The following is a 27,579-nucleotide window of genomic DNA, read 5'->3' as shown; positions in this document are numbered from 1 at the left end:
CATCCTCATTCCCATCCTCATCTCCATTCCCATCCCCATCCCCATCCCTATTCCTAACCTCATACTCCATCCCCAGCCGTTCCCACCCCCGCCCCTCCCGCCCCGGGGTGTGGCCGCCGCGGGCAGGGGCCGGCCGGGGGCGGGTGCAGTTCGGGGTTGTCTTTGTGCGTGGCTCGGGGCCGTTCCATTCCGCAGGGTTCTGCTGTGCACCGGCCATGGCGTGCGACAGCGGCGCGCTGCTAGGGGTTTCCGGGGTCTTGCTGCAAGCGCTGGTGGCCTTCTGCTTCTGCGGCACCCTCGTGCGTGAGTACTGGAGGAAGGGGGGAGGGAGGGATGCTCCGTATCGGCCTGGCAGCCCTCTGCCCCACCGCGGGGGCGGCTGTGGACCCCCTTTAGCATCATTAGAGGGGTCTGGCCGGTGAGGGGGGCGGGGGTTGGAGAGGGGGAGGTGTGCGGTTTGGGTACCGGTTGGTTTCTAAGCAGCACCAAGTTGTGCGTTATCTACCTGTAGGCTTCAAAGCGAAGTGCGGGGCTTTGTGTCTGCAGCACTACCCACTCGGCCGTTCAGGTGCCAGATGCTGCTTCTTAAAACTTGTTTCTAGCCCCAGCCTGATGGTAGCGAAGCCGCGCGAATTTGCAGCTCCAATATGTTAAAATTGGCTCCGCTTGTACGAGTGGTGCCTCAGTCCCTTAGAAAATTTTAAGGAATCATGAAAACTACTGGTGGAAGCCGGTATTGGGAGGGAGCTAACTAAAATGGAGTGGGCTTCAGATACAACGCTGCCTAGTTAGAGTGATGGGGCCCCAACGTGGCACTGTGATGTTGTTCTGTTTAACTTTGTTTCAGGCATCACGTTTAGGGGCTTGAGCAGCTGGGGATAATGTTTGTTTGGTTTCTGAGAAGGGGTGATGGTGAGAGGAAACAGCTGACTGGTGAGAAAAGCTGGGGACACCAGTATCCAAAGAACATTGGACTGTTGTTGTGTGCTGCAGTTGCCTTCTGCTCGGAGCGATGTGTGCTTTGCCTCTCTTGAGGATTAAGTGGTTTAACACAAGTTGGGTAACGTGCCAGAACTCGATCTGCATTCTTCATTTAAAGCCTGTGGTGACAATGAACTAAAACTTCCAAGTTTTCTGGATAAGCAGCAGCAGATTCTGAGCAGCAGCTCTACTCCTCTCTGCCCTCTGGAAACCCCCTTCAAAGGCTCCAGTGCTGTGGTTAACACCAAGCTGCCAGGGAAAGCTGCACCAGGTTTTTGTCCTGTGATAACAGATGGCTTTTTCCAGTCCCAGCACTTCACAGCTTGTGTTTCACCAAATACAGTCAGAGTCTCTTCCCCTTAGTGATGTATTCATAGGGCTGTTAATTGTCCCCTAAACTCCACGAAGTATCCCATAAAATCTAAGACTAAAGTTAGTCTTCTGTGACTCCGTCATCCCTGTTAGCCAATCATCAGCTCTGGGCATATTGTTATTATGGTGCAGATGCTAATATGTTCTTGAACATGGGCAATCTCTTGGTGAAATGAAACCATGCAGGATCAGCTTTCAGTTTCATGTATAAAGCTGTGGAGGAAACTGCTGGCTGGGACCCCCAATAGCAGGCGTGTTTACAGCTCTGGGATCTCTAGCACAGCAGCTCCTCTGGCTTGCAGCTGAGCTGGTGGTCCCTAACTCGCCCCAGCTGTTCCTTATCTGTGCCCCATTCACTCATGCTCAGCTGGAGGCTTTCTCAGATCTGCTGTTTAGACTGTTTGTATGCAGAGTTGGCACCCCAGAAGGTTGTAATGGGCTTACCAACTTGATATTAGCTGATAACTTGCTTCGAAGCAGCTTCTGTGCTAGTCAAGTGACCAGTTCCATTGGCAGCCTCCTGGGAATGAAAAGGTTCAAGCAGCTGGGAGGCACAGAAGCCTGTTGAGCTGGTGGTGATGTGTGTGAAGAGCAAAAAATGTTTCTGCATCTTCATCCAGCCCAGCATGATGTTGGGCAGTCCCAGATGGATGTCTGTCTCATCTTGATCTTGGGAACTGCTGTCACTGGAGTCAGCATCAGCACATTTTTGATAATCCATCCTACAGTGCTGTGACATTCCTGGGTGTGTATTTCTGTCATTTGTATGTCTGTGGTTTCTGCTTTAATGGGATGTGGCAAGCCACCTTGCTTGGTCTTACAGGTCAAGGAGTGGAACCCAAGGAGGTGCCTTTTGCATTCCTTCTTCTTTAAAGTACCATCTCAGCTATAGGAGCAGCTGAACATAAATAGATAAGATTTCCAAATTGTGTAGCTACTGCTCAGAGCACTTGAAAACATCTAGAGGAACTTGAACTATCAGTGGTGGGGTGTTCTACATGGTTTTATGGCTGAGTATGCATGGGATGTGCTCACAGAGTAGATACGTCCACTAGGTGGGTCTCAAATATGGACCATTGCAAGAAGGATAAATTTATGTGTTATTAGAAGAGTTTGTGTCCATCAATTTCTGTCTCTTGGGGTTATGGAAAGACTCTCACCAGCCTGGTGGGACAATTCAACAAGGAGGAATTCAGTCTTGCTTCCATTTCTGAACTGATGCTCTGTGTCCAGTGTGTGCCTAGGTTGTTGGGAAAACAGCTTGTATGCAGTCCTGGAGGACAATATAGTGGCAGAATGGACCTGTCACCTGTGGTTTCAAGTTTTATTGCAACAACCCATTAGATTTCTTGAGGCTGTTGTAGCCAGTTGCAAATGCTACCAAAAAAAAAGGTCAATTTAGGGCAAAAGGTCTTGGGCAGCAGAGGGAGCACTGTTTCCCTGTAATGGGATGAGTGGGATGGTTGCACCTCATTGCTATGGAGTGCATGAACTGGGTCCCTCATGTGATGTAGATGGGACCCAGAACTAAATGATTCCCAGCCTCGGCAGAGAATCAGGAAACCTGTTCAGTTTGGTTAGTCTGTCAACTACCATGAGCATTACTGGTGTCAGAGTTCCTTTGAGCCTGCAAACACTCTCTTGCTTTCCCAGCAAGAAGGTCTTTTAAGGTAGCAATGAAGCATAACTCCAAAGTGGTCCAGGGCTGGATCTGCTTGCAACTTTGTCCCATTTTGTAATTAAATGAAATAGAATTGTTAGCCTTCCCACCTGCTAGTGATGGCTTTGAAGGCACTTGGGCTGTAAGGACATTTGCTACAAGAACCAAAACACAAACACCTGAAAGAGGAAGCAGTGAAGGCTAGCAGCTGTGTGTGTGGCAATCCCATTTTCTGTGTAAGAGTTTTCCCTTAGGAAAGTCATGACGTGGTGGAGTGTGGATAATTGTGCAATCCCGTCTGACGTAGTTCTTCGTGTTCTGCCTTAATCATCAGTCAGCTGAGTGAAGACAGCATGTTGTAGGTATCCTAGCTGCTGGGTATGATTTAGAGATTAGGTTCCTGAACTTGTTGCTGTATAAAACTTAGGAATTCCCCCCCCCCCCCCCCCCCCCCCCGAGGAAGATGCTGTAGACCAGCAAAAGTTGTCCAGGTTTCCACACAGCAAAGTGCTTTGAAATGAGGGGAGATCTTTTGCAGACACTTTACTCATAGCCTCTTCTGTGGATTAACTGGAGTGAAAGAGAAACAGGGTTTGGAAGTAAAAGGATCTTTTTTTCTCCATTGTGATTGGAAAAAAAACTTTCCTTGGAGTTAGTGTATGTTTTCTAACCCACCACAAACAGCATGGAGGACATCTAAGAAAATGTATTTATTTTCCAACTTTCTCTCTTCCTGAAGCTGTGTTCTTAGTCTTCTGAGCTCCTAAATGAGGTTAGTAGCATTTGTGCTGCAGGCATTAAAGTCAGCTGAGCTCTTAGAGGTTGTACTGCTGGGCAGGGATAGCTGAACTGAGCTCCCTAGCCCTCTTCACACAGTGAAACCTGGTTTTCAACTTGACCTTGGAAAATGCTTTGATCCAGCCTAACATGACAGCAGTGTCCCTGTATCTCCTCTTGCATATCATTACTGGATGCATCTTGCCTTGAGCTTAGTCTAAAGGTGAGCAGTTTGTGGTAGTAACCCTGGTGCTGACTCTCTAGGCAGGGCTTGCTGTTAGTGAGCATTGTGATGCTTTTATACTCTTGTCCCAGTAGCTTTGCCTGTGACAGGACCATAGAAAAAGAATTTGCCCAACTAACTAAAAGAAATGGTGACCCTTGATATGGAAAATTCCAGGTAAAGAATAGAAGTACCTCTCCACTGCTGGTGTTTTCCTGGTCCCCATGGACTCAGCAGCTGACTTTCCAGTGCATTTTTCTCCAGGGTGGTGGGCAATTGGTTATAAAAACAAGGGACAGCATCTCCAGTGTATGGAAGTATGTAAACTTTGATAAGGATTGTGGAAGCTGTGGTACTCCTCAATTGGATAAATCAACCTTAAGTATCCTTTTATGACTTTGAGACAGGCCAGGGATTAATGGTTATAAACTAAAAGTAAGCAGATTCAGACTAGATCTAAGGAAGAAATTTTTTTAACTGAGGGCAGTGAAACACTGGCACAGGTTGCCCAGAGGGGGAAGAAGCCCTACCCTGGGAAGCATTCAAGGTCAGGTTGAGTGGGGCTCTGAGCAACCTGTTCTAGTTGCAGATGTCCCTGCTCAGTGCAGGGGGAGAATGGGACTAGATGACCTTTAAAGGTCAGCTCCAAACCAAGCTGTCCTGCCCTGGTGCAAAGTTCAGGGTTGGTGCTATACATAGTATGAATTTTTGCACTTTTTTCTGTGCTTCAAAATTATGCTGACTGCTTTCTCTGTGGTGTTTTGGCTTTTACCCTGAACATCTCTCAGAAGACTGAATGGATGTGTGAGTCCATGACAAGAAAGGGAAGAAATAAGTGATAGATCACTTGATTTGTCCAAACTTCCACTCTTGTAAAATAAATCTGCCCAGAAGAGGCTCAGCTGACTTTGCTTCCTCTAACAGAAGTTCATGGAGACAATCTAAGAGAGTTGGGCTTCATCCTGGAGAAGAGAAGGCTCTGAGTGACACTATAGTGGCCTTCCATTACTTGAAGGGCACCTACAAGAGAGCTGGGGAGGTACTGTTTATAAGGGACAATGGCTTTAAACTAGAGAAGGATAGATTTAGATTGGACCTTATGAAGAAGTTGGTTTTTTACTATGAAGGTGATGGAACACTGGCACAGGTTGCCCAAGGAGGCTGTGGAGACCCTATTCCTAGAGGCATTCAAGGTAAGACTCGATGTGGCTCTGAGAAAACTGATCTAATTGGGGATGTCCCCCTGCAGTTGGACTAGATGATTTGTCCAGTGCATTCTGTGATTCATGATTTTGGTTTTTCACACATGTGTGTATTTAAACAGGAACTTCACCACTGCAGGTGCTCTTCCCTCTAGGGGAAAACAAACCCATAAAAGTTAACTGTGCCCCTGGAGGTGTGAAGCACAGGGCTTTGCAGACTGTAGCAGTCAGTTTACACGTAGGTTTGTGGGTTAAGCAGAAAGCTGCACATGGCAGGACTCTCAAAATGTTTTTCTTCTGCTTCATTACATCTGAAAAACGGCTGAGCTTGAAAACACGTTGCATGTTGTAGGCTGGAAGGTCTGTGCAGTGCTTGGTGCGCTTCATTAAGCTTAATGCAGCTCTCCGCAAAGCTTTTGAATTTCAGCTGCTGATTATGTTGCTCCCTTCTTGGACATCGCCTTTGAACAGCTAAACTTATCAGTGGAAGTTGTGTGCTAAATGAGGACTGGGTTTCTTGGTTTCTGACAAAGCCAAATGGGTTGGGTGAGCTGAGAAACAAGCTAGCACATTGGAAATTATCTGTAAAGCAAGGGCTGTGGAGCGCCTGGCTGAATTGGCTCTGCGACATGTGGTTAGGAAAAAGCGGAACTTTTTTGGTGTGGCCTGCCTGCATCAGCCTGGGAGCTCCAGTGTGCAACACCATGCAGGGCTTTGTGTAGGGTCATTGCTTCAGCAGCAGTTTCCTCAGTGCCTACTGTCTGTGCATGCTCCTTTTGCAAGTCAGAGCACTCTAATCCAGAATAAACCCTTCTTATCTGGAAGATGCTGTAAAGTAGCCCAATAATAGCTGGATATCTTGATGGGTGGATGTCCTGATTTTTGCTGGGACAGAATCGTGGGCAAGCCACAGTCTACAGGTCATTAGCAATTTTGAGTCAGCCAGGGCAGGCGACCTGAGGTGGCTCAGAGGTATATCTTACATCATGAATGTCATGCTCAATATAAAAGCAGAAGTTTGCTGAGAATGAGGGGCTTCCTCCCTTGGCTTCTCTTCTTGCTTGTTGTTTTTTTTCTGATTCTGTTTCTCTTCTGCTCCTGAGGACTGCTTCTCTGTTTATTGTGACCACTAGATTCACTAGACTGAGTATAAATTTCTATACTTTATATTGATACTACTTTGGCTGTTTCATTAAATATATTTTCATTTCAAGCCATGAGTCTTCTCTTCTTTCCCGTTATTCCCCTTCTCTGCTTGGGAGGGATCATCAGCTGATAAAGCAACTCCTATAGTTTAGCCCCAGATTCAGGCTAAATGCAGACAGTGGACTCTTCCAGGGATAATAAATTGGTTAGATGTTCACATCTACAGTGTGGTGATCAACAGCTCAATGTCTGTATGGAGATTGGTGACAAGTGATATCCCTCAAGGGTCTATACTGAGACCAAGGCTGTTTAATATTTTTCAGCGACATCATGGGATTGGATACACCCTCAGCAATTTTGCAGATGATGCCAAGCTGAATGGTGTAAGTAGAGGGAGAGGATGCCAGAGGCACCTGGACTTGCTTGAGAAGTAGGCCTATATGAACCTGGTGGGGTTAAGAGCAAGGTTCTGCACCTGTGTCAATACAGGCTGGGGGATGAAGGGATTGAGAGCAACCTGGAGGAGAAGGACTTAGGGGTACTGGTGAATGAAAAGCTGGATATGAGCCAGCAATGTGTGCTTGCAGCCCACAAAGCCAACTTTATCTTGGGCCACATCAAAGGAAGTGTGGCCAGCAGGTTGAGGGAGAGGATTCTGCCCCTCCCTGTTCTGATGAGATCCCACCTAGAGTACTGTGTTCAGCTCTGGAGTCCTCAGCACAAGAAGAGCATGGACCTGTTGGAGGAGATCCAGAGGAGCGAGACAAAAATGGTCAGAGGAACAGAACACCTCTCCTGTGAAGAAAGAGTGAAAGAGTTACAGTATCACAGTATCACTTAGGTTGGAAAGGACCTCGAGGATCATCGAGTCCAACCTATCAACACAGACCCCATGACTAGACCATGGCACCAAGTGCCACGTCCAATCTCCCCTTGAACGCCTCCAGGGTCGATGACTCAACCACCTCCCTGGGCAACCCGTTCCAATGCCGAATGACTCGCTTGGTGAAGAACTTTCTCCTCACCTCGAGTCTGAACCTCCCCTGGCACAGCTTGAGACTGTGTCCCCTCGTTCTGGTGCTGGTTGCCTGGGAGAAGAGGCCAACCCCCTCCTGGCTACAACCACCCTTCAGGTAGTTGTAGAGGGCAATGAGGTCACCCCTGAGCCTCCTTTTCTCCAGGCTAAACAATCCCAGCTCCCTCAGCCTCTCCTCATAGGGCTTGTGCTCAAGGCCTCTCACCAGCCTTGTTGCCCTTCTCTGGACACGTTCAAGTGTTTCGATGTCCTTCTTAAACTGAGGGGCCCAGAACTGGACACAGTACTCAAGGTGTGGCCTAACCAGAGCAGAGTACATGGGCACTATGACCTCCCTGCTCCTGCTGGCCACACTATTCCTAATGCAGGCCAGGATGCTATTGGCCCTCCTGGCCACCTGGGCACACTTCTGGCTCATATTCAGGTGGCTGTTGATCAGCACACCCAGGTCCCTCTCTGTTTGGGAGCTCTCCAGCCACTCCAACCCCAGCCTATAGCTCTGCATGGGATTGTTAATACTGGAGAAGGCTCTGGGGAGATGTTATTGTGGCCTTCCAATACTTAAAGGGAGCCTATGAGAGAGATGGGAACAGACTCTAGTAGGGCCTGGTGTAATAAGGCAAAGGGTGATGGTTTTATACTAAAAAAGGGGAGATTTGGACTAGATCTAAGGGAGAATTCTTTTTTCTACAATAAGGATGATGAAACACTGGCCCAGGCTGCCCAGAGAGTTGGTAGATGTCTCATCTCTAGAAACATCCAAGGAGAGGTTGAATGGGGTTCTGATCAAACTGATGTCATTGAACATGTCCCTGCTTAGTGCAGGAGGGGGTGGACTAGATGACCTTTAAATATCTCTTCCAATCCAACCATTCTATGATTTCACAATCTTCAGTAGGAGCTAATTCATATTAGAAACTTCTCTGTTGCCTTTTATCTGGCAGCTTTGCTACAGGTGCTTATGTTCTTGCAGCATTGGTACAAGGATATTTGGGAAGGAGTAACTGAACAAATCTAGTGCAGACTAGAAGTTGTAAGGTGGTAGCAATCTGTCTCCTTAAACCACTGGTAGTACTGCTGCTCCCTGAACTGATGGAGATTTGAGGCATTCCCTCTTGGATGAATGCAGCATGTTGGCTGCTCTCTGTACAGTGGCTGTGGCTTCCTCCCATTGTCTCTGTCATTGAGCTGTTGAAGTAACTGCTATGAATAGGGCAGACCCCAGGGTTTTGGCCTCTGTAACCTGCATGTTGGCTTCTTTCCTGTCTGGAGCTTGGAAAAAGCCTGGGAAAGGGTGTGCCCCTCAAAATAGGTTGAAATGTGTTATTGGAGACTATACAGCCTATAAATAACACAGATGTTGGGCAGGAAAAAAGCTTCCGTTTCTGCCCTGGTACAGTAGCTCTGGGTCCTCTTCTGCAAAAGCCAGTAATGAAGTCCAGACCCTTTTGCAAGTAGGATGTTGCCTTAGTGCTGGACTTTACCATAAGCAGTTTAACTTGCTTGTATCTTACAAGAAGTTTACTCTTGAATGCTTCTAATATCAGGTTCATTTCCCAGCGTTCATCCTCTGGGGCCTGTTACTGAGCTTGGTGGGGTCAGGCTTGTGTCTTCTGTAAATCAAATCTTAGAAGCTTTGTCTGAGTTGACATCTCCCATCCAAATGGCAATTTTTTAAATCTTTTGGTCAATTGCAGTAAAATTTATTAAGGAAATGGTCTGACTCTCATCCAAGCACACCTAAGCTTCTCCTCAGGAAGTAAGTTTCCCACTTTGATTTTTTTTAGAAACCCAACCTAGAATTTTGTTTGCTAATTAGCAGCAAATTGCTACTGCAGCTAATTCTGCCTAAATCAGGGAGGTTTATATCCAAGAGGAATAGGAGACACTTGTGCTGATGCACACATCTGTGAGAGATACAACGTGGAGTCAAGGATGCAGGGTGGATGCTGCATGCAGGGGTCCTCCACTTTGTATGGGGTGAAGAACAATATAATGAAATTGTGTGGCTGCTGCTGTCTTTGAGTGCAATAAGCAGACAATTTGTTTAAAAACAAAAGTAGACCGGGGCAGAATTTTGGAGCAGGCTGCATGGGAAAGTGGTGGAGTCGTCATCCCTGGGGGTGTTCAAAAGATCTGTAGATGTGCTGCTGAGGGACATGGCTTAGTGGTGACTTGGCAGTGCTGGGTTAATGGTTGGACTTAAAGGTATTTTTCAACCTAAACAATTCTAAGATTTTTACAGGCTCATGTAACTTCAGGGAACTATACAAGATATAATAGAATAGAATAAAATTAACCAGGTTCGAAAAGACCTTGGAGATCATCAAGTCCAACCTATCAGCCAACACCATCTAATCACTAAGTGCCTCATCCAGTCCCCACTTAAACACCTCCAATGATGGTGGCTCCATCACCCCCCTGGGCAGCCCATTACAATGGCCAATCACTCCTATGTGCTGTTCCCTTTCTATTGCATTAAGAAAACATTGTGATAAATGTCCACTTCATACTACTCTGGAAAAAGTGAGTATGGCTGTCACTGAGCTTTTTTCTTGTAGTTTTCTGACTATTTACAGGTCTATAATTCAAGACTCAGCTCCTAGATTTCAGGTTCTTACCCAGATGTCCAGTGTCTATGCAGCCTGGATATCCTCAGGGAATTTCAAGTGTGTTTGATCATTATTGTCCTTGGCTGAAGAGGAAGGGCATGGACGTATCTTGTTTCCTGTCTTGCCCTTTGTCAGCCATGGGTAGAGCATGTCTCTGGAATTGTCACACATCTTCCTTCCCTTTTGTTTAACTTTGTGTCTTTTTATCTGCAGTAACTGCAGCCAAGTAGGGGAAGAGTGGTAACTTCTGAGGACACCAACTCAAGAAGGCAGGCTGTCACCACAGTGATGCTTTATACCTGTTTAGTGGGATAGACTGGTCCTTTCTCCTGAATTTCCTAGGGTCATCTTCCCACCTGCCCAACCTTTTCCCAGATACTTTGGACTATGTGGCAGATCTAAATGGTCACACAGCACCCTAGTTCCATGCTGCAGCAGGGCTGTATGTATGCCTTGGAGTAGCCTGTGTGCTTCAGTTTGGGACTTTATAAGGCTTCCTTTTGTTGTCCTTCAGGATTGTCTTTGAAACCTACCTGGAGGAAATGCATTTCTACAGTGTGAACCATTTTACTGCTGACATTCACCCACTCTACTGTTAATTGAAATTTAAATAAAATAAGTCAAGATCACACTAAAATAGGTTCAGAGTGAGTTGGTTCCTGCTGGAAGAATCTGAATGAGCAGTTTTCATCTTCCTTGGTTTAGCAAGTTGTTTTTTTGAAATGGTGCTTGCTGTAGCATCATGCTCTGTTACAGAGACCTTCAGCCATGAGCATGAGATGCTCAGCTTTAGTTTACCCAGAATCTTCTACCAGTCTGTGGTGTCTCTGCATCAGCAGTATGCACCAGTGGGTGGTTTTGTGCTGTCAGGTAGTTCAGGTACCAAAATGTAGGTCTTCAGAGCACAAACAGCTCTGCTCTGTGGTAAAACGGGCAACTCAGTGGACCTGTGGACACTAGCTAAGACTTACCTTAAACATGCTGCAAGCATCCAAACTTCATACCACCAGTAGAAATGTGAGTTGAGGATTATTCTTAGTGATGATGTGAAGAGTCTCCAAGTGAGATCAGGAGGATCAGCGACCAGCATATGGGTCTGTGAGGAGCAAATGTATTCCAGAAAGCTGGGGTCCTGTCCCTTCCTGGCCTGTGGTATGGTCCAAATTGCTGTCCTAATCAGGCTTGCAGGCATCTGTCAGTTTGGGAGGATCACATAGGTATAGAGATGTGCAGTAACATTGAATCGGGATCATAGAATTGTTTTGGTTGGAAAAGACCTTGAAGATTGAGTCCAACCATTATCATACTCTGCCATGTCTGGTGCTAAACCATGGCCCTTAGCACCACATCTCTGTGTCTTTCAAACACCTCCAGGTGTTCAACCATCTTCCTGGTGAGCCTATTCTAGTGTTCAAGAACCCAGATTGTTCACAGAATCACAGAATGTTAGGGGTTGGAAGGGATCTCTGGAGATCATTTAGTCCAAATCTCCTGCCAGAGAAGGTTCACATAGAGCAGGTTGCCCAGGATGGCATCCAGGTGAGTTTTGAATGACTCCAGAGGCAGAGACTTTGCCAAAACCATCTGGCTTTTCAAACGGACAAATCTGAGAAGAGAAGCAGAGTTAAAAATAATCAGTGCTGTGGCCGGCAGTACTATAGGGAAGACAAATTCCTGATGTCATCTGGTGTTGACCCAGAGCACAGTAGTCTCATTTGTAATCTAGTTGGTTGGGAGTTCTTCTATCATGTGCAGCTCTGTGCATACTGAACTCAATTTTTAATTGGTTGCATGTGCTAGAGCTTTAACATCACTCATCTCTTGTTTGCTTGATGCATTCATAAGCATGTACAACTTTTCTGAAATCTCAAGTGTACTGATGTGAGCAATGGTAGCAAACCCATGTCTAGAGCTGGTGGAAAACTGAGTTGACCTCAGTGAGTGGATAGATGGTTTTGAGAAGAATAAAGATTTCAACCTTTCTCCAACTTTAGCCATATGAGTCTGTGGCTGTGCACACCATAGCTTGGCTCTCTGCAGGACTTGGAAGAGGAGAGGGATGTTTTGCAGTTGCTGCTCAGCCTGTTGCTCTGCTGTGCCCTTAAAGCACAAAAGCAGCACTGCTGCTTCAAAGAGAACTTCATCAGCTCCTTGAGCTTTCAAAGACCTGGTGCTGCTTTTATGTGGATTTAGCATCACCCCTAACCTCTGGGTCACAGCTACCAAAGGACTCTGCTCCTGTTTAAGCTCCAGTAAGCTTGGCTGGATTTCTGCTTTAATTTGGAGACATCCTGCTGCAGCTCTGCACAGTAAATGCCCTATTAAGCAGTTAATTATTTCTCTATAATACTAGCTTTTATCTTTAATACAACAGTTTTACTGTCTCTGATAATTACACAGTCTCAGATAACTCTCTTAAATCTAATGAGGCATGACAAGCTGTGTTGAACAAGGCACCACACCATTAACTTCTTACCTCTTACTTGTCATCTTATCACACTGAATTACTGTATTTCTAGCCTGAGTGGCTGTGGATACATAACATGTCGCTTCTCATTAAGAAGATAATGAAAATCATCCCTGGTGCTGTCACGGTTGGGCTAATGGTCAGCTGGCTGGCCTGCACACCCCCTCCAACAGCTTCTCTGCAGCATCATGCTTTTTGCCCCATGAGCTGAGCAACCTTGCTGGATTTGCTTTAAATAGAGCTGGCTGCTCAAAACATCTTAGTTTCTCCATAGGTCTCTTGCTTGTGGGTGAGTGAAATTTAAACAGCCTTTTGAAGGGCTGAGGTTAGGGGAATTGTCCTCTATTACCCTGTCACCTTGCCACCAAAAGTAGAAAGTTGGACTTCTGAAATGTTGAAGCTCCTGGCAAAGAAGTTCTGCAACCTTCCAGGATGGACCAAGAAGGCACTGAGGCAGACAGTATGGTCCAGCTGGCAGACTGAGTGCTCAAGTACCACTGGATTCACCAGTTAATTGCCATCTAGATGCAGAACAACCAAGAGTCCTTTATTTGTATCTAGCTAAAGTTCTGCTGCTTCTTCCCAGACTTTACTTAACCTGCTAGTCATAGCTTTTGAAGGTAGTTTTGCCTTTTGATATGTGGAGCCTGTATGAGTTGTGCTGTCAAAACTGTGTTTCTCCACCAAGCATGACTGGGGAGGAAAAAGCCTTATTTCAACCTGACTCATTCAGAATCTCTGTGGATATTTTATGGGATGCCCATGGGATCAGCTACCGTGGTATACCTGTATTAGATCAGTTTCTGGCTCTAAAAGGGCAGTTTTTACTCACACGGAAGCTCATAGCTTCTCTGCACTTTCATTAACTGAAAGACTAACCAGGAGGTGGATTGCAAATCTGGAAAGAGAGCTGTGTACCAGGTCATGTTTAAAATCATGTTTGCCTTACCATTAATGATCTAAAATGGACCAGAGTTGTTGCTTGTGCCCTGTGCTTCCCACAGACAGTAAGGAAACTAGTCTGTAAAAGTGCACCTGCTTTGCCCACTAGAGAGCAGACAGAAGCATGTATCTCTGGTGCCCCTGCTTTCACCTGTGGCACTCTAGGTTCCTGCATTCATATCCCTGAGTTGCCCTCAAAAGCGCCTTCATGTGTCAAGAAGTAACTGTCAGCAGTGAAAACGGTCTCTGTGGTTGTAAATTTGAAAACAGTGGCTGCTTATATGTAGCTGGGAAAGATGAAGAAACATTTGTAATAAGTAGGGATGGCGTGTGTCTTTTCTGGCTTTTGGTTGCTTTTTAGAAGAGCAGAATAGACTGCAGAGCTCCCAGGTGTGAAGATTCAGTGATGATAGAGTAGATTAACTGATGTATCCTGGGATGCTTCAAAAGCAGCATGGCCAGCAGGTCAAATGAGGTGATTTTTGCCCCTCTGTTTGTTGGGACCTCACCTGGAGTCCTGTGTCCACCTTTGCAATCAGTATAAGAAAGACATGGACCTAAGAGAGCACGTCAAGAGGAACCTACAAAAATGATCAGTGGAATGGAACACCCCTCCTATGAGGAAAGGCTGAAGAGTTGGTCTCCAGGCTGAGCACCACCTTATTGCAGCTTTCCAGTACTTAAAGGAGGCCTAGAGGAAAGACAAGGACAATCTTTTTAGCAGGGCCTGTTGTGACAAGATAAGGGGTGATGGTTTTAAACTCAAAGAGGAAAGATTTATTACCGTGAAGGTGATGAAACAATAGCACAGGCTGCCCAGAGAGGTGGTAGAAGCCCTGTCTCTGGAAGCATTCAAGGTCAGGTTGGACAGGGCTTTTAGCAACCTGCTCTAGTCAAAGATGTCTCTACTCACTGCAGGTGGGGTTTTTTCATTACTCTCTTTGCATTGAAGATTGTCACAGAGTGTGCACGTCTGTGTGATCAGTTCTGCTGGTTAATGTAACCTCTCTGATTTTCTTTGCAGTGAAAAGATTTTGTGAACCAAAGGAACAGAGGCGCCCTTGGAAGATATGGTGAGATTTTTCTTAATTTGGAGCTTGACAAGGTCATGTGTATATGAAGTTATTTTCTCTCATGTTAAGAATTTTATGAGCTTTCTGAAAATCCTGCATGGTATTTAGTCATTAAGTGAAATGCTCTGCTGTTGCTTCTCAAAGAAACCTCCATAAAGTAGCTGGTGTTCCTTAGAAGTGACATTCCTTGCCAAGCTCCTCCTGAAAAGCTTGGGTTTGCTATAGGTGACTGGATCAAGAGGTTATGATGGTCCCTTCCAACCTACACATGGGCTGTCTTCCAAGGTCAAGTTTTGGTTTTAAATTGAATTGGTCACTATGTCCTCTGACCCAGCTCAAGTGTAGACCAGGCAACGTGTTTGCCTGTGTGTTAATGGAAGGTGGCTAGGTATTGCTGTCAGCTTTGGACACTTCTACAAAGCATTTCTGTTTTGTAGGATTTACACGCTGCCAAGTAGTTGGCATTTTCAGTTCAGTGTATGGTCAGGCTGGCTTGGCAACATGGAGCTACCAGCCACCATTAGTGATGAAAACCCTGCCAGTCTCCTCAGTTTGGTCCTTCCTCTGAATTAACTCAGGAACTCAATTGCATGTGAATGTGTGCAAAAATTGTAAGCAGGTGAACATCTTCCTACTGATGCTTAGAGAAGCTGAGTCTGGGCACTGGGGAGGGAACTGCCCTTTGCTGCAGGTGAGAACTCAGCTGTAGATCTGTGAGGCTGAGCCACTATGTGCTGAAGTAGTATTTAGAGTTGACTGAACTGCTTCCCTTTGACAATGTACAACTTCTTTGACATCAGGAATGCATCTTGGAGGAAAGCAGACCTGTGCAAGGCTTTTTCTTGGGTGACTGCTCTGCTGCTGGTGCTCCAGGGTACAGCTGGTTTTGCCTTTTTTCCTCCAGGTTTTATGATACCTCCAAGCAAGCTGTAGGTGCTGTCTTCATTCACTTTGAAAATGTTTTACTGTCAAGTCACACAGAAGGGGACCCTTGCTTTCTGTAAGTACAAAGCATGCTTCCGTTTGTTTCCTACAGCTGTGAAAGGAAGAAGCAAGCCTGTTGGATCAGTTTCTACCATCCATGATATTTTCCATTTGAAGTAGTACAAGGGGATAAAACATACTGAGCTGATTTTCAGGGGCGAGGTTGTCTTCTGTCTTTTTTTTTTTGCAGTGCATTGGAGGTGGAGTAGTGCAGCCATGCTTTGCTGCTGATTAAAAGCACCTAGAAATACACTGACAAAAAGGTGCAGTAAATAATGCAGTTGTGCCCCATGCACTTGCATCTGTTAAAGGTGGCATTTCTTGGTGCACCAGACTTTGCAGTTTGGCTGGTCTCCCAACAGTATTGAGAATGCTTTTCTAAGTGTATAGGTGAAGGCTTTTTGTCCAAAGCAAGGATTGTTTTTCTTTTATTGACATTCAGTTGCACATACCACAGGTATTCCCATAGTCCTCTTTGAAGGCTTTCTGCAATTCTATAAGTTGGAAAAGACCAACTGTTTTCCTGGCATTGCCAAGTCCACCTCTAAACCATGCACTTCAGCACCACCTTTATACATAGTCCCTCTAGGGGTGGTGATTCCTTCATTTCCCTGGGCAGCCTGCTCAGAGCTTGACAACCCTTCCTGTGAAGTAATTTTCCCTAATGTCCTATCTAAACCTCCAATGGTGCAACTTGAGGCCATTTCCTCTTCTTCTATCACTTCTTACTTAGAAGAAGAGACTGACCCCTACCTTGCTACAATCTCCTTTCAGGTAGTTGTTGAGAATGAGGTGGTGTGCACCTTTTATCCTGCTTTGAGAACCTTCTCCAGGCTTCAGATTGCTGCTGAAAACCTCCTGGGTCATTTCCTTTTTGTATATTAAAGTACTGCATCTTGATGTGTTCCTCTAAACAGATGCAATTGTGGTGGGGGCTAAATACAACCTCTAAAGTGATGTATCATTGTGTTGGCTTTTTTTAAAAGGCCACTGTTTCAGACAGGAGAAGGACCTGGGGGTGTTGATTGTTGGCTGGCTGAATATGAGGTAGCAATGCGTTCAAGACAGCAAGAAGGCCAATGGCACCCTGGCTTGTATCAGGAATAGTGTGGCCAGCAGGTCTAGGGATGCGCTTTCCCCTTCTACTCAGTACTGGTGAGGCTACCCCTCAAATACAGTGAGTTTTGGGCACTTCGTTCCAAGAAGGACAATGAGATGCTGGGGCGTGAAGGGCTTTGAACACAAGTCCTATGAGGAATGTCTGAGGAAACTGGGGTTGCTTAGCCTTCAGAAGAGGAGGCTGAGTGGAGACCATCACCCTCTACAACTACCTCAAAGGAGGTTGGGGCAAGGTGTAGGTCCCTCTTGGCTTGCAACAAGTGACAGAAGCAGAGGAAAAAGCCTCAAGTTGTGCCAAGGGAGGCTCAAGTTGAATACTAGTCCTTTCTGTGAAGAAATTTTTCCTATCAGGCATTGGAACAGGGTGCCCAGGGAGGTGGTGGAGACACAATCTCTGGAGATATTTCAAAGACATTTGGATGTGGTGCTTAGGGGTGTGGTTTAGTGATGGTAGTTTAGAAATAGTGTTGGGATTGTGAGCCCCAGGCGAGCAGTTGGAATTGATCTTGAAGTCTGTTCCCACCTCAACAGTTCTATGATTCTGTTTTGTGCATATGCTGTGCCCTTTGGATTTTGGTTTGGTGTATTGTTTGTTTGGTTGATTTTTTACTTAAGTGACTTGTCATCCTGAATAGGCAGCTTAAAACTCTACAGACCTGTCCCTGGTCTTCTAGGCTCACACACTGAGCTGCCCACTGTAAATCACCAGTGCCTGGTGTTTGTATCAGAGTGCAATAATTTCAGCAGCTGGAAATTGTAATAAGGTAGTCTGAGCCTTTGGCTGTAGAAAAAACTTAATGCCACATTTTCAAAGTGGATATCAAAAGCAGGTTGTTATTTCTAGTGTCTTTATTCAGAGGCACTATCATGTTCTGGAGACAGAAATGTGCTTGGCATTTTCTTTTTGTGATGTAGATACCTGACCTGATCTGCCAGAAAATATTTGGCTGAGTGAGTTTATGGGGTGTTTTTGTTTGGTTTTGGTGGGGTTTGTTTGTTTTATTATTATTTTCTTTTTGAATTCTGGAGTTCCTTAAAATACTAAGCCCTGGATTACAGGTTGGACTCTGAAATTCCCAGAAGGTCCCTGCAGGTCTCCTCCCCCTGGCATGCTGCAAATGGAAAGCCTCTTACTTTTGATTATTTTTTTTTTTTTAGGGTAGCTCTTAGGCAAGGCTCACCCAGGAGTTATTTAATGCTGGATGAGTGAGTGAGCAATGCCAGAGACTTGATGGAGCCAGTTCAATTCTCTCCAGAATAGGCTTTTAAACTAAGAAATTGGAAAAATCCAATAAAAGAGAAAATGCAATAAAAAGAGAAAGAAGAGAAGAAGAGAAAAACCCAATAAAAGAGAGAGAAGGTGAACCTGGACTATTAAGTGGGAATTATTGTTTTTATCTTTAGGGTTTTTTTATGGATACTTATGTTGAAATACAATATTTTGAATGAGACAACTGAAATGTGCATTTTCCTCTACTCTTAGCTACCTTCTTAATTTCATCCTTGATACCACACTGGGGATGCTGCTGATCTGGCTTTGCTTGAAAGTTGTCTCCTGGATTGTGCAGCACAAGAAGTACACACTCCTGGTCTTTGGAGAATATGGTAGGTGTCAACTGCTCTGCACAAAGGTGGATGGTTTGTCAGCTGTGAATGGGGAGAAGAAAATGGTAGAAACCAGTTTGGGCATAAAACGTGGGAGCAACCTCCTTGTGTTATCCCTTCTCCAAGTTGCTCAGAGTGTGGTAGTGATGGGCATGTTAAATGCTGGGATGTTACTAGTTTACAGGTGACTCTGTCTTGCCAAGCACACCTGAGCATAGCAGGCTGGTGCTGAAAGGTTGAATGCTTCCTTGGGCAGAGATTATACCTCAGGAGATACATATGAACACCTTAAGGTGTTCGGGTGTGGTGGTGTTGAAAGACATGAACCTGTTGGGCTAAGTGCCACATAGGGTGCCAGAAAAATTGTCAGAGGGCTTGAACACCTCTTCTGTGAAGAAAAGCTGAGAGAGTTGTTGTTCATCCTGGAGAAGAGAAGCCTCTGGGGAGACCATATTGTGGCATATTAGTATTTAAAGAAGACCTATAAGAAAAATGGAGACAGACTTTTTTAGCAGGATGAGTTGTGACAGGAAAAGAAATAATGGGGTTAAAATGAAACAGGAGATTTAGACTGTGCTTAAGCAGGGAATTTTATACAATGAAGGTGATGAAACACTGGCACAAGTTGCCCAGAGGTGCTAGATGCTCCATCCCTGGAAACATTCAAGGTGAGGTTGAACAGGCTCCAAACAGCCTGATGTAGTTGAGGGCATCCCTGGTCAGTACTGGGTGGTTGAACTACATGATCTTTAAAGGTCCATTCCAATCCAAAACGTTCTATGATTCTTTCAGGTTGTTTTTCCTAACCTCTCTATTCAAAACATGAAGTTCTTGTGTATGTCTGGAGCTGTAGTAGGCACCAGTAGGACCAAACGTGGTCTCAAATTCTCAAACGACTTGTGGCTTTGTTTAGTTGAGGTTTTTTTTGCCAGTTATTGTTAAACAATTTTAAATATGCCCAAGTCTGCCTCTCTCTTCTTTGGTTCCTGTTTTGAGGTGGAGAAAACATTTCAGAGATGCCTTTCTCAGTCAGCCCCACTAGAGGGCAGCACGTCTCTTCATAAAGAGCACAAAGCCAGCAGTGCTCCTCTGTCTGCAAGGAAGGCAACCGTTAACCTTCTGCCTACTTTGCATATATCGAATATAAAAACAAATTCAGTCTTCCTTTAGAACATATCCATCATATCTCCACCTTTAAGACCTTAATCATTAACCCTGTTCCAAAGGTAATTTCATTCTTTTGTATTTTTAGTAACTGATTTGATAACTGGCCTGGTGAAACTAGGATTGGTGTGATGACCCCATGGATCTATGAGCTCTTATTCAGGCTCATGTTCAGCTTGTGTAAACGTCTCATGGTGCAGGATGAAGGGAATGGTAAGGTTTGTGAAGCAGAAGTAGCTACAGACTGAGAATGAGATGGCAACAGATGGATTGAAGTGATGGGATATAGCAATGCTGGCTCTCATCAAACATGAGAGTGGCTTTAAAGGCTGCAGCAGTATCCACAGGAGGTTTGCCATTCTGATAGCATGCATCTGGTAGGGACTATCTACCTCTTTTGTGTTTTTTTCCCTCACCCACCCCCCCGCGAAGGCTCTTTCTCAAAGAGCCATGGAGCCACAGAGTGATAGTCATTCAGATGAGACAGCAGAGGAATACAGATATTCTTGGTTCAAGGACTAGCATTTTTCCCATTTTGAGCAGCAAGGACTTGAAACTTAACCACAACCATTCCAAGGGCATCCCAGGGCACAGCTTTAGCTTCACATGCCACGTCTGCAGTTGAGCAGAAGCAAGGAAGTCATAAAGTGTATTGACAGCTTGCTTTAACCTGGCAGTGTGCTAATGAATTTCTGTTGGGCTGTGGCTAGCTCCCTCAGGAAGACTGCCTTAGATTATAGAAAGATTTCCTCTTCTGAGGAAATTCTTGCTTTCACTGATAAAAAGCAGGTCTTGGTGCAGGTCTCTGGCCAGAGTGACCACAATGGAAAAGTTGGGTAGGAGCCAAGTGGCATGTCCAGTGCAGTCCTGCTGTAGGGTTACAGAATGAAAACACTGCTGTCCTCATCTCAGATGTTAAGTAACTTTCAAAATGTTTTGGAAGATGCTAGTAAACTTTGTACAGTTTGATGCAAGCTCCAGAAATATGATGCAATTTTAGCAATAATTGCTGTACCAGACTGCTTTCCTCAATTCTCCCGAGGAGCAGAAGCATCTAGGGGAGGAAAGGCAGACTGCTAGGGAAGCACCAAATCCATGTTGCAGACAGCGGTGAGTGCCATTGCTCCAGCCACTAGGAAAGAACAATTTTGTCTTTGTCCAGTACAGCCAGTACCCATCTACCTGCATGGTCTTTTAGTTCAAAAAAGATGTTGCAGCTGTTTGCTTTCTGACCCTCCAGTTTCTTGGTGGTATTCTTCTAACTGATGCAAACCACTGCAGCTGCCCTTTGGTTTGGGCTCCAGGAGTCCCTTCAGCTCTGCTGTTGTTAGTCTGCCTCCACAGACTTGGGTGTTTCTCCTTGTGTGGCTGCAATAGCTGCATTAATGGAGAAGCAAAGAAAAAGGGAAGGGGAAACACCTGACTCTTCAGTGTTATTTTAAGCATCCTGCTATGCAGAACTGTTTAGAAAATTTCAATTACTTGTGTTTTTCCAACAAGGAGACAGTCATTCTGACATCAGCCTCTCTTGTGCCTGAGCTCTAGCCAAAGATCACTGCAGCCAGGAATGACCTGGGTTTTTTAGCTAGTGGAGAGTCAAAGCCTTCTGTATGCTTATATTCCTCCATCTTTGCCCATCAGGTCTTGATTGCTCTTTGGACTGCCTCTAAGCATAGGAAAATGGATTTTAATAGGCTGCTATCTCTCCTGAAATTGCTTGGTTCCAAAGATGAAAGATTGGAGAGGTTTATTCTCCATCTTGGTTCAAATAAGCTTTGGAGAACAATGGTTGCATTACACATGTTCAAACCTAATAAACTGCACAAATACACTGTGCACCATTGCTCTAGCAGGGTAGCAGCAGGCCAAATACTTAGGTGCTTTCCCTGAAGGGGACTTCCGCAAAGAGGAGACCAAAACCGAGTTTAAGCTTCAAAGGACTCTGGAGGTGGATACCCAAGGCCTTAGAGGTACTGCTGGGGCTATACAGACCGAGAAGGGGAGATGCTCACTGGAGTCAGAGCACACAGATAAAGCCTGATTCAGCTTTGTCTGCCTTACCTCCAGAGTGTTCCAACCCTCTTCTCCCTCCCCCATTCCATGGCAATGGGCAACTCCCTAGAGTGAAGCTTCTGAATGGCTGTAGTGTCCTGATGTTATTGTTGTGTCAAATAACTTTAAAGCTCAGAAATACTGGAGTGCTGCTATTAGGTGAGCAAGCACTGTGAGTTTTCAGTAAGAGATGGTTGCTGCAATGTGCAAGTAAAATGCTGAAAGAGGAGTGTGAAGTGAAGGGGTAGGGGGAGAGTGTACTCTTGCTTGAGAATGCCTCTCTGAATGCCCATCCAGATCCTGACTTGTGTGTGACTGTGGTTGCAGTCCTTGCCTAATCTGAGATTGATGCTTTGTGTGCATTCTCTGGCTGGAAATGGAAAGGCATGTTTCTTGGAGGCCTTTAATGTCTCTTTAGTGGTCTGTTGAACTCTGCCAGTTAAATTTAGTTAGAAGAATATGCTGTGTGCCAGCTGCTGAGTTTAACTGAGGACCTGTGTAGGCTGCTTTTGGCTCTGTTGTGATGATGTACAAAATTTCCATAACAAATATTCCCACATCCTGAAGCAGCCAAGGGAGCTGGCTGCTAGCACTTGAGGAAATACTGCTGAAAATAGCTCTTACCAGAGGGGCTGTTCTGTCCTTAGCACACTTGGCCTTTCTACCCCTAAATCAAGGAGGGGGAAAGTAAGGAGTGAACTGAGGATCATCCTGTAATGGTTATGTGATCAGGCTGCTTGCTCTGAGCAAACCTTTGAACCTCCTGAGTCTGACTGGTAGCTCCAGGAGTCAAAGGCTCAAGAGCAGTGGCGTGATACTGCAAATGGGGCACCGATTCTAGCTGTACACTCATTGTTAGTTCAAAAATCAGATCATGCCAGAGAGAGTCTGGGATGTCCCCTGAACCCATTTGGCATCAAGTCACAATCTCTGAAAACTCATTTTCTCCCTCCAAGTGAGCACTTCTCTACAATTCAGGAGCTTTACTGCTGTTTCGCTGAATTATTTTGGTTGGAAAAGACCGCTAAGATTAAGTCCAACCATCAACCTGACACCGCCATGGCCATTAAACCATGTCTCGAAGTGCCACATCTACATGTTTTTTCAATGAAGTTGGTGAGGGGTTTGGAACACAAGCCCTATGAGGAGAGACTGAGGGAGCTGGGGTTGCTTAGCCTGGAGAGGAAGAGACTCAGGGGTGACCTTATTGCTCTCCTCAACTGCCTAAAGGGAGGTTGTAGACAGGCGGATCTTGGTCTCTTCTCCCAGGCAACCAGCACCAGAACAAGAGGACACAGTCTCAGGCTGCACCAGGGGAGGTTCAGGTTGGATGTTAGGAAGAAGTTCTACACAGAGAGAGTGATTGCCCATTGGAACGGGCTGCCCAGGGAGGTAGTGGAATTGCCGTCACTGGAGGTGTTCAGGAGGAGACTTGACAGGGTGCTTGGTTTCATGGTTTAGTTGATTAGGTGGTGTTGGATGATAGGTTGGACACGATGATCTTGAAAGTCTCTTCCAACCTGGTTTATTCTATTCTCTGTACTTGGTACTGATAATTAGATACCTTGATTTTGGAGGTACTGTTTTAGTACCTCTTAAGAGGTGTGGGGTTTTCTTTTATTATTTTGTGGGTTTTTTAGTTGTTTGGGTTTTTTTTTCTATACCCCCCATGTCTCCCAATACATCCTTCAATGCTTTCAATTATTTTTTCTCAACTCCCCTGCACCCTCTGCCTTGACTGTGGTTAAGCTTTTTCCTACCTGTATACTCAGTCCCCAAAAGACTGTAAATAGAGCTGTCTGGCAGTAACATGTAGAGTATGCTGACAGCTTGGTGCATTAGACAGCCTGGATTAAAACTAATCCTCTTGTGTGGTAACAACTCAGATACCACCATAGCAGTGCTACTTTTGCTGTGTGAGCAGTTGGGCTCCCACGCACCAGTGGAATTTGTGAGACTTGTGTTTGTGTGGGGTTGCTGCAGGCACCACTTCTAAGTTTGCATTGAGGAGGTTTTGTTGATGGTGGGGAGCGGCAGCAGTGCTGCTGTTGGAGAACAATCTAAATTCAGTGTGCACATCCTTTAAGGGTGAAGGAGGATGTTTGTTTTATCAGAATGGAAGATGGCTGTAAGAAGGTTTGAGGAAAGGGGGGTCATCTTGTGCTAAAAGGAGAGGTTGGTGATAGAGTTAGTATAGAGCAGAGATGTCCTGTGTTGCCTTCCAACTAGGACTGAGGACAAGAACTGGAAGTATTCAAAGGAGCACGATATGTATAGTCTCCTGAGAGATACAGTGTGGAGGCTGGAAAGCTGCTTTGGATTTCCCACTCATACAAGGTAAAGGAAGTTCTGAACATAGCAAAATGGAGGACATCTTGGGGTTTTTGCTCTATAGGTTTGGGGGTGGTTTTAAACCTCCACATAGCAAATTGGTTTTTTGCTGGCTAACGTTCTCATGTGGCAAAAACAGTCATGTAGGATTTCACCTAGATTTATGTGATGGAAACACCTCATGCAAGAAGAATCCTTTCCCATCCATGGAGCAGAGCATCTTTGCATGGCACTCAGTCCTTTAAAAGACATTAAGTTGCATCTAAAGATGCCTCTGACTGTCTTGATATGGGAATCCAGCACCTAAATGAGCTGGAATCTGCTCAAGTTTTCCAGACTTGCTTCCTAACCATGGAAGGAGAAGACATGACTGCTCTGTCTTACAGACATGTCCAGGCATCACACTAAAGGCTGCCTCTTCTCTGATGAGATACCAATCTGTGATGACCTTTATGTTATTGGCATTAGTCACTTAGATGAAGAAGTAGTGATGAGTCAGACTTGGATGACGGCTACCCTGTGGTAGATTGATGATCCTTGGATAACTTCAAACCTGCTAAGGTAAGAAACACCCAGCTGAGCTCCTTCTTAAAGAAGAAATGAGCCACTATTTAGAGCTGAAGACATCCTTGCAACCCTGTGGGCCATGCTGTTTCGTTGTCATCTTTGTCCTGAATCAATCTGGTACAGAGAAACCTCCTGTCCTTGGGAGACCAAGATACAATAAAATAACTGCGGAGATGCTCTCTGATCTAACTGTCAGGGACTGGAAAATAAGTGCATTCTAATTCTGTGCTCAAGCATGGGTTCCTGTGCAGAAACATTTCATCTCATAGTCTGAAAACAGCTCAGAAAGGAAGAAGTGGCAAAACAATAGCAACTTTCAGCTGCTTAAGGTGGTAGAGCAGATGGCCAACTGTAGCCTCTGTGTAGGTTGGTGAGTCTCCTTTCCATGACATTCTGCATATAAGAAGTGCTGATGTCCCTCTAACTGTGAAGGAGATTCACAGCATCTTCTGCAGGTGATGCAGAAAAGGTCAAAATTAGAAACATGAAGTTCTATGCTCTGATGGAGGCACCTTTAACAAGGTGGAATGTGGCGGGTGGAGGGGGCTGTAGGTCTATCCTGATTGGTCATACAACCTTGCTGTACCACTTGCACATCCCCCTTGCACTCAGTCTGTGAAACTGGCCTAACAGGGGGAGACCTCTGGTCTCAGAGAAGTGGGGTTCCTAGGTGGGGTCCTGCCTGGTAAAAACTGTCCTCTAATAAAGGGATAAGAGGTTTTGCTTTGCCAACAGGTGTCATCTCAAGAAAGGTCAAAATCACTTTGGCTTCCTTTTGTGAAGGGAAATTTCTGAGTGAAGAGCTGTTAACCCTGGTGACCAGGGCAAGGCTGTGCCTAGGGTGTTCCACGTATCAGCCTGGTTAGCCAAACCTGTCTGTAAAGATGCCTTGTTGAGGGTTAAAGCTGTCAAGTGCACAATAAATAAAACTAAGGACAATTAGCTGTTTGTGATGATGAAGGGTAGTGACCTCCTATCCCCAAAAGGTTGTGAAGGAGCAGGTGTTTAGGACAGATTTCAAACTTGCTATTGCTTCCTGGGCAAGCTGAGATGACAGAAGGAAGTGTTCTGCAAGTGCCATTGTGACTGCAGTGCAGAAGAGCTGACTTGCAGAGGGTGCTGTGGGTATTAGTCCTGTCTCACCACAGGGGATGGAGCACAGCTGACAACACAGAGCAAAAGGGAAAGAGTTCAAATGCAGGAAGGACATGATGGATGTGTTTGTTTTCCTGTTTGTTCATGAAGCTCCGATGGGTGATGGGAAGCTGGGGATTTGTAGGAGGATCACTCAGTCTTGGGGTATGGGGCAAAAAGCCTCACTGCACCTAAGCTGTGTCAAAGACAGCTGGGTACTCAACTCTATTAGGAGAGGCTGCCCATGCTTCAGGAGGATCAAAGGCACTCAGACACTGTCCTTTTACTGCCAGCTGCCTGCAACACTCCTCCCATCTCCTCTGCAGACCACCCATTAAGCTGTTGCTTGCCAGGGAGCACAGACGTGCACTTCTTGAAATCCTCTGCAGGCTCTGGTGGTTGCACTCACATGTAACATTCCTGGCTCCCTCTTCCTTCCCTCCCTCTGTGCGGCTGCCTGCTGGTCTGGCACTCTCTGCCTGCAGTCCTCCCAGCTCGGCAGCCTCTCTGCACCCCTGGCTTTGCAGTTGCTTCCCTCTCCCCTCCTTTGCTTCGTTCTTGATTATGGCTTGAGCAATTAAAAAGCTGGGAATGCAAGGTGCTCACTCTGAGGTCTGGCATAGAGGCACTAGCTGGATGCTTCTGTCTAGCTGTAGCTTTACAATGAGGCAAATGTTTTGGCATGTTGCTAGCAAATGACAAGTATATACACAAGCCTGCTATGCCCTTGCTGGGAAGCAGATGCCCCTAGAGCTGGGCTTGGTTGGATACCAGCTCTTGCTAAATCCTGTTAAGTGCTGCTGGTTTCTGTGGCTGGAGGTTTGTGAAGTGATTTAGATAAATGTGCTTTTGTAAGCTACTGATGTTGTCCTCCCTTGCCACATCTCAACTGTATTGTGCTGAGAAAATTGGGGCAGAGCTACCAGCTCTCTGACATTCAACAGCACATTGAGCATTGGCATCTGATGGTGGATTGGGTTCTCTTGCACAGATGCAGTTCCAAATTCTGTCTCTGTTATGTTGGAAATGAGTGTTGCCAGGAGTTATCTTTACATTCAAGTTGTAAGAGGAAATGCTGTAGCTTTCCTAAGCCAGATACAGTAGCTCAGTTTTGCAGACCTGAGATATTCTGATGAGCCTGGGAAGATGATAACCAGTTGGCAGGGTGCTTAGCAAGAGCTGAAACAAGCACGTGTAATGGATATGGTGCCGTTATCTTTGTTAACAATGCAAATATGCTTTTACTTATTACTCAGGGAGTACCCCACTGAAAGCATTCATATTTAATTAGCATTGATTCTTTTTGAGTGAAGTACTCAAAAACCTGGAGCAATGGAGCTCTTGTCTCCTGCTCAGCCAGTGAGTATCACATAACCAGACATTCACTTCATCAGCAAAAGGATGAATGCTGTTTGGGACTGAAAGCTTGTGCTTCTTGCCTTGGAATTGGTGACTAGAAAATTTGAAGCCATTGCTGGCAACTGAGTGGATAAGGCTTGATGGGCTGCAAATTGCAGTCATGTCTTTAATGACTGATTATAGATTTTTATAGAGGAGTGTGCAGGATACTGACAGGCCCTTGTATAGAAGAGGGTCAATGCAGCAGTGCCCTGCCCTGAGGACAGTGATTAGGATTAGCTTTAATTCAGAAAGAATTATAAATCTATCATTCTGGTCAAACTGGCCAGGAGTTTGTGAGCTACTCTTACATGGCATCTTACTATCCATTGGAAGGTTGAAGAAAAGTGGACAGGACCCATCTCTTCAGATTTAGACAAGTTTGCCAAGGTAAAGATAAATTATATCTCTGGTAACTTGGCAAAAAAAAAAAAAAAGGGCCCCAGACAATGGGCAAACAAAAGTAATGATGCCCCAAAGCAATGTATGCTTGTAAGGTACTGTTTGAGTGGGATGCCAAAGTTTCTGAGCTTTGCAGCTTTCCCTAAGAAGGATTTTAGTGGTCTGTACCCTGAAGAGAAGATATACATGCACTCTTACAAGCAGGGCTTCCTCCCCTCAGCCCCCTGACTCCATTCAGCTCAAAGTACCTCAGCACAATGGGATGGATACTGGGAACGCTCATCGGTGGCTGAAGAAGTTGGGGGTCGGGGGAGAAGAGGCCTCTGTGTATT

The 27,579-nt window shown here is 45.4% G+C and overlaps 1 protein-coding gene across 2 annotated transcripts in view; it reads left to right on the top strand.

Moving 5' to 3' along the window:
* The first annotated feature begins 202 nt into the window (after window positions 1–202).
* LOC137457032 (store-operated calcium entry regulator STIMATE-like) overlaps window positions 203–27,579 on the top strand; it is a 38,923-nt gene continuing 11,546 nt past the window's right edge. The window contains exons 1-4 of one of the 2 annotated variants that reach the window (XM_068168810.1): window positions 203–303; window positions 14,443–14,491; window positions 15,396–15,491; window positions 18,078–18,199. In XM_068168810.1, the coding sequence (XP_068024911.1) occupies window positions 216–303; window positions 14,443–14,491; window positions 15,396–15,491; window positions 18,078–18,199 (355 nt within the window). In that variant the 5' untranslated portion in view covers window positions 203–215. Of the gene's footprint in view, window positions 304–4,941; window positions 5,207–14,442; window positions 14,492–15,395; window positions 15,492–18,077; window positions 18,200–27,579 lie in introns of those variants that run through there. The other variant, XM_068168800.1, reaches the window with a different exon arrangement.

Source organism: Melanerpes formicivorus, unplaced genomic scaffold, assembly GCF_026170545.1.
Source record: "Melanerpes formicivorus ecotype bairdi unplaced genomic scaffold, bMelFor1.0.p_v2 SCAF_3, whole genome shotgun sequence".
NCBI classification, from domain to species: Eukaryota; Metazoa; Chordata; class Aves; order Piciformes; family Picidae; genus Melanerpes; species Melanerpes formicivorus.
The sequence above is the reverse complement of the archived record's forward strand: the minus strand, read 5'-3'. Positions and strand labels throughout refer to the sequence as shown.